Here is a 13,747-nt window from a genome sequence, read left to right as displayed (position 1 = left end):
CTGCACACTACACCATATACTACACTATACACTACACTATACACTAGTGCTGTACTAGTATATTACACTATACACTACACTATACACTACACTGTACACTACACTACTATACACTACACGCTAGTGCTGTACTAGTGACGAATTGGCCATGGTCTATTCACGTGACAACCCTTACTAGTTGGCTGTGTCGGGTGGTGGCGGTGTTTTAACGATACATTAAAAAATGTGCGCGATCTAACCAACAAAAAAAAAACCTCTCATGAGCAGTGTCTGCAATTTGAACTTATCCAACCGTGCTAATCGGAGATGCAAACGCATTGATAGCTACCAGCGACGTGATAACACCACAGTCGATCGGTGTGTGTCGTGTGCGGTGGGGTAAAGTGTGGGTGCTACCTGCCTGTTCCTGCACGTGGAAGAGTAGACCAAGGATAGCTCCCGCCATCTCCCTACCGGTGGAGGCCCCACGGCTGCCCGAAATTGCATCGAGGTATTGTGGGGGCTGCCGCTGGACCTCGCTTGCGCGCTGTGCCGTAGGGGAGAGGACGTTCCTCGGCACCGCTGTGGAGACGGTGCCCAGCGGCGGTGAGAGGCCGGCACGACTGCCGGGGCTGAGCAGGGACGGGTCGCTCGAGAGTAACGAGGTGATCGCGACTCTAGACCCCGAGCAGTCTCCACACCACCACTCTAGCAGACTCCACATCACCACTCTAGCAGACTCCACATCACCACTAGCAGACTCCACATCACCACCCTATCAGACTCCACATCACCACCCTATCAGACTCCACATCACCACTCTAGCAGACTCCACATCACCACTCTAGCAGACTCCACATCACCACTCTAGCAGACTCCACATCACCACTCTAGCAGACTCCACATCACCACCCTATCAGACTCCACATCACCACCCTATCAGACTCCACATCACCACTCTAGCAGACTCCACATCACCACTCTAGCAGACTCCACATCACCACTCTAGCAGACTCCACATCACCACCCTAGCAGACTCCACATCACCACTCTAGCAGACTCCACATCACCACCCTAGCAGACTCCACATCACCACTCTATCAGACTCCACACCACCACTCTAGCAGACTCCACATCACCACTCTAGCAGACTCCACATCACCACTCTATCAGACTCCACCCCACCACTAGCAGACTCCACACCACCACTATCAGACTCCACATCACCACTCTAGCAGACTCCACACCACCACTCTAGCAGACTCCACACCACCACTCTATCAGACTCCACATCACCACCCTATCAGACTCCACATCACCACCCTAGCAGACTCCACATCACCACTCTAGCAGACTCCACATCACCACCCTAGCAGACTCCACATCACCACTCTATCAGACTCCACACCACCACTCTAGCAGACTCCACATCACCACTCTAGCAGACTCCACACCACCACCACTATCAGACTCCACACCACCACCCTAGCAGACTCCACATCACCACTCTATCAGACTCCACATCACCACCACTATCAGACTCCACATCACCACTCTATCAGACTCCACATCACCACCCTATCAGACTCCACATCACCACCCTAGCAGACTCCACATCACCACTCTATCAGACTCCACACCACCACTCTAGCAGACTCCACACCACCACTCTATCAGACTCCACATCACCACTCTAGCAGACTCCACACCACCACTCTAGCAGACTCCACATCACCACTCTAGCAGACTCCACACCACCACTCTAGCAGACTCCACATCACCACTCTAGCAGACTCCACACCACCACTATCAGACTCCACATCACCACTCTAGCAGACTCCACACCACCACTCTAGCAGACTCCACACCACCACTCTATCAGACTCCACCCCACCACTAGCAGACTCCACACCACCACTCTAGCAGACTCCACATCACCACCCTAGCAGACTCCACATCACCACCCTAGCAGACTCCACACCACCACCCTAGCAGACTCCACATCACCACCCTAGCAGACTCCACATCACCACTCTAGCAGACTCCACACCACCACTATCAGACTCCACACCACCACTCTATCAGACTCCACATCACCACCCTAGCCCCCTAGCAGACTCCACACCACCACTATCAGACTCCACACCACCACCCTAGCAGACTCCACATCACCACTCTAGCGGACTCCACATCACCACCCTAGCAGACTCCACATCACCACCCTAGCAGACTCCACATCACCACCCTAGCAGACTCCACACCACCACCCTAGCGGACTCCACATCACCACTCTAGCCCCCTATCAGACTCCACATCACCACCCTAGCAGACTCCACATCACCACTCTATCAGACTCCACATCACCACTCTATCAGACTCCACACCACCACCCTATCAGACTCCACATCACCACTCTAGCCCCCTATCAGACTCCACATCACCACCCTAGCAGACTCCACATCACCACTCTATCAGACTCCACATCACCACTCTATCAGACTCCACATCACCACCCTAGCAGACTCCACATCACCACTCTCACCCCCTATCAGACTCCACATCACCACTCTAGCCCCCTAGCAGACTCCACACCACCACTCTAGCAGACTCCACACCACCACTCTCACCCCCTATCAGACTCCACACCACCACTCTCACCCCCTATCAGACTCCACACCACCACTCTAGCAGACTCCACATCACCACCCTATCAGACTCCACATCACCACTCTAGCCCCCTAGCAGACTCCACACCACCACTCTAGCAGACTCCACACCACCACTCTCACCCCCTATCAGACTCCACACCACCACTCTCACCCCCTATCAGACTCCACACCACCACTCTAGCAGACTCCACATCACCACCCTAGCAGACTCCACATCACCACTCTAGCAGACTCCACACCACCACTCTAGCAGACTCCACATCACCACTCTAGCAGACTCCACATCACCACTCTAGCAGACTCCAAATCACCACTCTAGCAGACTCCACATCACCACTCTATCAGACTCCACACCACCACTCTATCAGACTCCACACCACCACCCTAGCTCCCTAGCGGACTCCACCCCACCACTATCAGACTCCACATCACCACTCTAGCAGACTCCACACCACCACCCTAACAGACTCCACATCACCACTCTAGCTCCCTAGCAGACTCCACATCACCACCCTATCAGACTCCACATCACCACTCTAGCAGACTCCACATCACCACCCTAGCAGACTCCACACCACCACTCTAGCAGACTCCACATCACCACCCTAGCAGACTCCACATCACCACCCTAGCAGACTCCACATCACCACTCTAGCAGACTCCACATCACCACTCTATCAGACTCCACACCACCACCCTAGCAGACTCCACATCACCACCCTAGCAGACTCCACATCACCACTCTAGCAGACTCCACATCACCACTATCAGACTCCACATCACCACTATCAGACTCCACATCACCACTCTATCAGACTCCACATCACCACTATCAGACTCCACATCACCACTCTAGCAGACTCCACATCACCACCCTAGCAGACTCCACATCACCACTCTAGCAGACTCCACATCACCACTCTATCAGACTCCACATCACCACTCTAGCAGACTCCACACCACCACTCTATCAGACTCCACACCACCACTCTAGCAGACTCCACACCACCACTCTATCAGACTCCACATCACCACTCTATCAGACTCCACATCACCACTATCAGACTCCACATCACCACTCTATCAGACTCCACACCACCACCCTAGCAGACTCCACATCACCACCCTAGCAGACTCCACATCACCACTCTAGCAGACTCCACATCACCACTCTAGCAGACTCCACATCACCACTCTAGCAGACTCCACATCACCACTCTAGCAGACTCCACATCACTACTCTAGCCCCCTAGCAGACTCCACATCACCACTCTAGCCCCCTAGCAGACTCCACACCACCACCCCCCTGTATATCAGACACCGACATGCTAGCGTAGGTGGGTGAGCTGAGTGAGTGAGCAGGTGGGTGGGTGGGGGTGAATGATTGGGTGAGCGTGCGGATGGGCTCCTCCGCCAATTAAACTCGCCGGGTTGATAGCGCAGCTCCGCTGCCAACCCACACACCACCACCACCGCACCACCACACCACTACACACCACCACTACACACCACCACCACACACCACCACCACCACCACCACACCACACACCACCACACACCACCACACCACACACCACCACACACCACCACCACCACACACCACCACCACCACACACCACCACACACCACCACACACCACCACCACCACACACCACCACCACACACCACCACACACCACCACCACCACACACCACCACCACACACCACCACCACCACCGCACCCCACCACCACACACCACCACACACCACCACCACATACCACCACCACCACCACACACCACCGCACACCACCACACACCACCACCCACCACACACCACCACCACACACCACCACCACCACCGCACCCCACCACCACACACCACCACACACCACCACCACACACCACCACCACCAAACACCACCACCACACACCACACACCACCACCACACACCACCACCACACACCACACACCACCACCACACACCACCACCACCACACACCACCACCACACACCACCACCACACACCACCACCACACACCACCACCACACACCACCACCACACACCACCACCACCAAACACCACCACCACACACCACACACCACCACCACACACCACCACACACCACCACACACCACCACCACACACCACCACACACAACCGCACACCACCACACACCACCACCCACCACACACCACCACCACACACCACCACCACCGCACCCCACCACCACACACCACCACACACCACCACCACATACCACCACCACCACCACACACCACCACCACACACCACACACCACCACCACACACCACCACCACCACACACCACCACCACACACCACCACCACACACCACCACCACACACCACCACCACACACCACCACCACACACCACCACCACTACACACCACCACCACACACCACCACCACCACACACCACCACCACACACCACCACCACACACCACCACCACCACACACCACCACCACCACACACCACCACACACCACCACCACACCCCACACACCACCACACACCACCACCACATACCACCGCACACCACCACACACCACCACCACACACCACCACACACCACCACCACCACACACCACCACCACACACCACCACCACCGCACACCACCACACACCACCACCACCACCACACACCACACACCACACACCACCACCACACACCACCACCACACACCACCACCACACACCACCACCACACACCACCACCACACACCACCACCACCACCACCACACACCACCACACACCACACCACCACACACCACCACCACACACCACCACCACCACACACCACCACACACCACCACCACACACCACCACACACCACCACCACAACACACCACCACCACACACCACCACCACACACCACCACCACCACACACCACCACCACACACCACCACCACACACCACCACCACACACCACCACCACACACCACCACACACCACCACCACATACCACCGCACACCACCACACACCACCACCACACACCACCACACACCACCACACACCACCACCACCACACACCACCACACACCACCACCACACACCACCACCACACACCACCACACACCACCACCACCGCACACCACCACATACCACCACCACCACACACCACCACACACCACTACACACCACCACCACACACCACCACCACACACCACCACCACCACACCACCGCACACCACCACCGCACACCACCACCACCACACACCACCACCACACACCACCACACACCACCACCACACACCACCACCACACACTACCACACACCACCACCACACACCACCACCACACACCACCACCACACACCACCACCACACACCACCACATACCACCACCACACACCACCACCACCACACACCACCACCACCACACACTACCACACACCACCACCACACACCACCACCACCACCACACACCACCACCACACACCACACACCACACACCACACACCACACACTACCACCACACACCACCACCACACACCACCACCACACACCACCACCACACACCACCACATACCACCACCACACACCACCACCACCACCACCACACACCACCACCACCACACACCACCACCACCACACACTACCACACACCACCACCACACACCACCACCACCACCACACACCACCACCACACACCACCACCACCACCACACACCACCACCACACACCACACACCACACACCACACACCACACACTACCACCACACACCACCACCACACACCACACACCACCACCACCACACACCACCACACACCACCACCACACACCACCACACACCACCACCGCACCGCCGCCACGCCTGGCGTCTGCCGTCCCTCTGAGCCCCCCCGCCCCCCCGCCCATCGCTCGCTCAGCTCACGCTGCCTCCACTCCCCGCCCCCAGGACTCGGACAGCGGCACGGCCGAGCGGCAGCCTGTGGAGAACCGGAGGAACGTCGTCGGCGTCGTCGGCGAGAGGTCCGCCAGGCCAGCCGGCAAGCTCACCGCCTCGGCATCCGGGCCGACGGCCGCGGCCGCAGCCCCGCGGCCGGAAACGGCGGCTGGCAAGGCCGCCGCTGCTCCCGCCGCCGCTCCCGCCATTGCACCCGGCCGGCCCGCCGTAGGGGACGGCCAGCCCGGCACGGCGGCACGGCCGGCCGCGGCAGCGAGAGGGCCGGGCCCCAAGGTAGGCGAGCGCGTGGCGGGCAGGCGAGCGCGGTCGTCACCGTTGAGCGGTTTGTTAAACGACGCTCCCCTCCACCACCACCACCACACCACCACCGCCACCGGTGTGGTGGTGGTGGTGGTGGTGGAGGGGAGTGTTAGCGGTTAGCGTGACGCTGCACCACGAACCCGGCTAGCCGAGTTGGATTCCCGTTCGCAGCGCAGCAGCACCGGTGACGATGATCTAAAACCGGGTCCTGGGCCTCCTCTGGGTCGACTCAGCCTCAAATTAGTACTTGGTGCGGTGTGTAGTAAACATCGCCGCCGGGGAGACAAAGGCGGCCGGGCGGGCGTGGTTGCTGGCCACCCACCCCCTCGTGTGCCTTGCCAGCCTTCACAGGTGCTGCTGCTCGCTAACAGCACTTGCCCCAGCAGTCTGTTGAAGGCTACACGGGGGATCTTTGCCTTTGTCTGTGTGTCATACATGGTGCTGCACGCTAACAGCACTTGCCCCAGCAGTCTGTCAAAGGCTACACGGGGGATCTTGTCTTTGCGTGTAGGTAAAGTTGACGCGCAGGGATTGTGAACCCCGTGACGATTATCTCTAAACCGTTCCAGGGCCTCCTCTACGTTGACTCACCCTCAAATGAGTACCTGGGTGTGGTGCGTAGCAAACATCGCCACTGGGGAGACAAAGGTGGCCGGGCGGATGTGGTCGCTGGCCCATCCACCCCCCCTTTCGTGTGCCACAGTGCCGGCCTTCGTAGGCTCTGCTACTTGCTAACAGCTCTTTCCCCAACAGTCTGTTAAAGCTACACGGGGAGGTGGGGATCCTTGATCTTCGGTAGTGGCCGTGAGCTGGGGGGGGGTCACACGGTGAATCACGTGACGTGGGGGGGGGGTCATACGGTGACTCACGTGACGTGGGGGGGGGTCACACGGTGAATCACGTGACGTGGGGGGTCACAGGGTGACTCACGTGACGTGGGGGGGGGTCACACGGTGAATCACGTGACCTGGGGGCTCACACGGTGACTCACGTGACCTGGGGGCTCACACGGTGACTCACGTGACGTGGGGGAGGGTCACACGGTGAATCACGTGACCTGGGGGCTCACACGGTGACTCACGTGACGTGGGGGAGGGTCACACGGTGAATCACGTGACGTGGGGGGTCACAGGGTGACTCACGTGACGTGGTGGGGGGTCACACGGTGAATCACGTGACCTGGGGGGTCACACGGTGACTCACGTGACGTGGGGGGGGGTCACACGGTGACTCACGTCACGTGGGGGGTCACACGGTGACTCACGTGACGTGGTGGGGGGTCACACGGTGAATCACGTGACCTGGGGGGTCACACGGTGACTCACGTGACGTGGGGGAGGGTCACACGGTGACTCGCGTGGGGGGGGGGTCACACAGTGAATCACGTGACCTGGGGGGTCACACGGTGACTCACGTGACGTGGTGGGGGGTCACACGGTGAATCACGTGACCTGGGGGGTCACACGGTGACTCACGTGACGTGGGGGGGGGTCACACGGTGACTCGCGTGGGGGGGGGGTCACACGGTGAATCACGTGACCTGGGGGGTCTCACTACTGCTGCTACTGCTACTACTACTGCTGCTGCTACTGCTACTACTACTGCTACTGCTGCTACTACTGCTACTACTACTGCTGCTACTACTGCTACTACTACTGCTGCTACTACTGCTGCTGCTACTGCTACTACTACTGCTGCTACTACTGCTGCTACTACTGCTGCTGCTACTACTACTACTGCTGCTACTGCTACTACTACTGCTACTACTACTACTGCTGCTACTGCTACTACTACTGCTGCTACTACTGCTGCTACTACTGCTGCTACTACTACTACTACTGCTGCTACTGCTACTACTGCTGCTACTACTACTAATGCTGCTACTGCTACTACTGCTGCTACTACTACTACTGCTGCTACTGCTACTACTACTGCTGCTACTACTGCTGCTACTACTGCTGCTGCTGCTACTACTGCTGTTACTATTGCTGCTACTGCTACTACTACTGCTGCTACTACTGCTGCTACTGCTACTACTACTGCTGCTACTACTGCTGCTACTGCTACTACTACTGCTGCTACTACTGCTGCTACTGCTACTACTACTGCTGCTACTGCTGCTACTACTGCTGCTACTAATGCTGCTACTACTACTGCTGCTACTACTGCTGATACTACTATTGCTGCTACTACTGCTGCTACTGCTACTACTGCTGCTGCTACTACTGCTACTACTGCTGCTGCTACTACTGCTGCTACTACTGCTGCTACTACTGCTGCTACTGCTACTACTGCTGCTACTACTACTGCTGCTATTACTGCTGCTACTACTGCTGATGCTACTGCTACTACTGCTGCTACCACTGCTGCTACTACTACTGCTACTACTGCTGCTACTACTATTGCTACTACTACTGCTGCTGCTACTACTACTGCTAATGCTGCTACTACTGCTACTACGACTACTGCTACTACTACTACTGCTAATGCTGCTACTGCTACTACTGCTGCTACTATTACTACTGCTGCTACTACTGCTACTGCTGCTACTACTATTGCTACTGCTGCTACTACTGCTGCTACTACTGCTGATGCTACTACTGCTAATGCTACTGCTGCTACTACTGCTGCTAATACTACTACTGCTGCTACTACTACTGCTGCTACTACTATTGCTACTACTACTACTGCTGCTACTACTACTGCTAATGCTGCTACTACTGCTACTACTGCTAATGCTACTACTACTGCTACTACTGCTGCTACTACTACTGCTGCTACTGCTACTACTGCTGCTACTACTATTGCTGCTACTACTACTGCTGCTACTGCTGCTGCTAATGCTACTACTGCTGCTTCTACTACTGCTCCTACTACTACTGCTGCTACTACTACTGCTGCTACTGCTGCTACTAATGCTGCTACTACTGCTGCTACTACTACTACTGCTGCTACTACTACTGCTAATGCTACAACTACTGCTAACGCTATTACTGTTGCTACTACTACTGCTGCTACTGCTCCTACTAATGCTACAACTGCTACTACTACTGCTACTACTGCTACTGCTGCTACTACTACAACTCCTACTGCTACTACTACTGCTACTACTGCTACTACTACTACTGCTGCTACTACTGCTGCTAATGCTACTACTATTGCTGCTACTGCTGCTACTACTACTGCTGCTAATGCTACAACTACTACTGCTACTACTACTGCTAATGCTGCTACTACTACTGCTAATGCTACAATTACTACTAATGCTACTACTGGTACTACTGCTGCTAATGCTACAACTGCTACCACTACTGCTGCTACAACTGCTACCACTACTGCTACCACTACTGCTACTACTACTGCTAATGCTACTACCACTACTACTAATGCTACTACTACTAATGCTACTACTGCTGCTACTAATGCTACTACTACTAATGCTACTGCTACTACTGCTACTACTACTGCTGCTACTGCTGCTACTGCTGCTACTACTACTGCTGCTACTGCTACTACTGCTACTACTACTACTGCTGCTGCTACTACTACTACTGCTGCTGCTACTACTAATGCTACTACTACTGCTGCTGCTACTACTAATGCTACTACTACTACTAATGCTGCTTCTACTGCTAATGCTACAACTGCTACCACTACTACTACTGCTACTACTACTACTGCTGCTACTGCTACTACTGCTGCTGCTACTACTACTACTGCTGCTGCTACTACTAATGCTACTACTACTGCTGCTGCTACTACTAATGCTACTACTACTACTAATGCTGCTTCTACTGCTAATGCTACAACTGCTACCACTACTACTACTGCTACTACTACTACTGCTGCTACTGCTACTACTAATACTACTGCTGCTGCTGCTACTGCTGCCACTGTCGCCGCCGCTGCCGCCGCAGGACCTGGCGGAGCTGCTGCGGGAGATTGGTTGCGGCAAGTATGCCAGCGTGTTCGCTCAGCAGGACGTGGACCTGCGCGTCTTCCTCACGCTCACGGAGACGGACCTCAAGGAGGTCGGCATCGGGTACGGTCCAGGACCCCCCCCCCCCAGCCCCCCCCACCCCCTCCACCCCCCCCCCCCCCCCCCACCTCGACGTCCCCAGGGTTCCGGCGAATCCCCTGATGAAGGTCGTTGTTGTCGTTGTTGTTGTTGCTGTAATTGACGACGTGATTGTGACGACGCTATAAACGTTGTAAATGCTGCACACCGTTGTCAAGACATGCCGGTGTTACCCCTTGTCCATGCGGCGAACAGCCGTTTTAATACGGGCAAACACAAATAATGATGATGATAATAATAATACACTGTGTCTATTTGGTAGTGTTCATCCCTCGTGATGGGACTTTGTAGGATGAACGTTGAGATTTGTAAGGAGCACCACGGGGTGACCAATGAGGTCTCAATTGGTCTGTGGTGAAGTAGGGCACTGATAATGGGGTTGATAGGTGAGTAGTGGTGAGTGTAGTGGTGAGTGTGGTAGTGAGTCTAGTGAGTGTACTATTGGTGAGTGTACTAGTGGTGAGTGTAGTGGTGAGTGTGTTAGTGGTGAGTGTAGTGGTGAGTGTGGTAGTGGTGAGTGTACTAGTGGTGAGTGTACTAGTGGTGAGTGTAGTAGTGAGTGTGGTAGTGGTGAGTGTAGTGATGAGTGTAGTGGTGAGTGTACTCGTGTTGAGTGTAGTAGTGGTGAGTGTGCTAGTGGTGAGTGTGCTATTGGTGAGTGTGCTAGTGTTGAGTGTGCTAGTGGTGAGTGTACTAGTGGTGAGTGTAGTGGTGAGTGTGTAGTGGTGAGTGTACTGGTGGTGAGTGTACTGGTGGTGAGTGTAGTAGTGGTGGTGAGTGAGGTAGTGGTTAGTGTACTAGTGGTGAGTGTGGTAGTGGTGAGTGTACTAGTGGTGAGTGTACTAGTGGTGAGTGGTGGTGAGTGTACTAGTGGTGAGTGTTGTGGTGGTGAGTACTAGTGGTGAGTGTAGTGGTGAGTGTAGTTGTGGTGGTAAGTGTAGTGAGTGTGGTAGTGGTGAGTATACTAGTGGTGAGTGTAGTGGTGAGTGTGGTGGTGAGTGTAGTGATGAGTGTACTAGTGGTGAGAGTACTAGTGGTGAGTGGTGAGTGTGGTGGTGAGTGTAGTGATGAGTGTACTAGTGGTGAGTGTACTAGTGGTGAGTGGTGAGTGTACTAGTGGTGAGTGTACTAGTGGTGAGTGTAGTGGTGAGTGTGGTAGTGGTGAGTGTACTAGTGGTGAGTGTAGTGGTGGTGAGTGTATTAGTGGTGAGTGTAGTAGTGGTGAGTGTACTAGTGGTGAGTGTACTAGTGGTGAGTGTGGTAGTGGTGAGTGTACTAGTGGTGAGTGTGGTAGTGGTGAGTGTACAGGTGGTGAGTGTATTAGTGGTGAGTGTGGTAGTGGTGAGTGTGGTAGTGGTGAGTGTACTAGTGGTGAGTGTACTAGTGGTGAGTGTGGTAGTGGTGAGTGTACTAGTGGTGAGTGTAGTGGTGGTGAGTGTACTATTGGTGAGTGTAGTAGTGGTGAGTGTAGTAGTGGTGAGTGTACTAGTGGTGAGTGTACTAGTGGTGAGTGTACTAGTGGTGAGTGTGGTAGTAGTGAGTGTACAGGTGGTGAGTGTGTTAGTGGTGAGTGTGGTAGTGGTGAGTGTACTAGTGGTGAGTGTACTAGTGGTGAGTGTGGTAGTGGTGAGTGTACTAGTGGTGAGTGTAGTGGTGGTGAGTGTACTAGTGGTGAGTGTAGTAGTGGTGAGTGTACTAGTGGTGAGTGTACTAGTGGTGAGTGTACTAGTGGTGAGTGTGGTAGTGGTGAGTGTACTAGTGGTGAGTGTGGTAGTGGTGAGTGTACAGGTGGTGAGTGTATTAGTGGTGAGTGTGGTAGTGGTGAGTGTGGTAGTGGTGAGTGTACTAGTGGTGAGTGTGGTAGTGGTGAGTGTACTAGTGATGAGTGTACTATTGGTGAGTGTAGTAGTGGTGAGTGTACTAGTGGTGAGTGTACTAGTGGTGAGTGTGGTAGTGGTGAGTGTACTAGTGGTGAGTGTGGTAGTGGTGAGTGTGGTAGTGGTGAGTGTGGTAGTGGTGAGTGTACTAGTGATGAGTGTACTAGTGATGAGTGTACTATTGGTGAGTGTAGTAGTGGTGAGTGTACTAGTGGTGAGTGTACTAGTGGTGAGTGTGGTAGTGGTAAGTGTACTAGTGGTGAGTGTGGTAGTGGTGAGTGTACTAGTGGTGAGTGTAGTGGTGGTGAGTGTACTAGTGGTGAGTGTAGTAGTGGTGAGTGTACTAGTGGTGAGTGTACTAGTGGTGAGTGTGGTAGTGGTGAGTGTACTAGTGGTGAGTGTGATAGTAGTGAGTGTACAGGTGGTGAGTGTGTTAGTGGTGAGTGTGGTAGTGGTGAGTGTACTAGTGGTGAGTGTACTAGTGGTGAGTGTACTAGTGGTGAGTTTGGTAGTGGTGAGTGTACTAGTGGTGAGTGTACTAGTGGTGAGTGTACTAGTGATGAGTGTACTAGTGCTGTGTGTACTAGTGGTGAGTGTATATTTGTTTGTGTTTCTCCATTCTAATGGGACCTTTTGGGATGAGCGTTAAGATTTATAAGGGGCATGGGGTGACGAATAAGTCTGATAAGGTAGGACACTGATAAGGGGTTTACGGCTATGAAATGTTGGTTTTGGTTTTACCGTATTTACCCGCATATAACCCGCGGGGTATACCACTTTTTACCAACAAAACAAGACCCTGCGGGGTATATGGCGGTGCGGGCAATCCCAAAAATATTGTACACGTGTGACATGTCAGGCCTGGTTAATGTGTTCATGGTAGGACTATCCAATATGCCACAATTACCTTTGACTAAAGCACTGCTGGGAG

The 13,747-nt window shown here is 54.5% G+C and overlaps 1 protein-coding gene across 3 annotated transcripts in view; it reads left to right on the top strand.

Annotated features, from left to right (window-relative positions):
- ANKS3 (ankyrin repeat and sterile alpha motif domain containing 3) overlaps positions 1–13,747 on the top strand; it is a 71,910-nt gene that overhangs the window by 32,933 nt on the left and 25,230 nt on the right. For all 3 annotated transcript variants that reach the window (XM_076053715.1, XM_032977207.2, XM_032977208.2), the window contains 3 exons: positions 538–644; positions 6,553–6,834; positions 10,779–10,903. In XM_076053715.1, the coding sequence (XP_075909830.1) occupies positions 538–644; positions 6,553–6,834; positions 10,779–10,903 (514 nt within the window). The remainder of the gene's footprint in view (positions 1–537; positions 645–6,552; positions 6,835–10,778; positions 10,904–13,747) is intronic.

This window comes from Petromyzon marinus, chromosome 62, assembly GCF_048934315.1.
Source record: "Petromyzon marinus isolate PM22_M1 ecotype Great Lakes invasive population chromosome 62, UKy_Petmar_22M1.pri1.0, whole genome shotgun sequence".
Lineage (NCBI taxonomy): Eukaryota > Metazoa > Chordata > Hyperoartia > Petromyzontiformes > Petromyzontidae > Petromyzon > Petromyzon marinus.
This window is presented reverse-complemented; position numbering and strand designations above follow the sequence as displayed.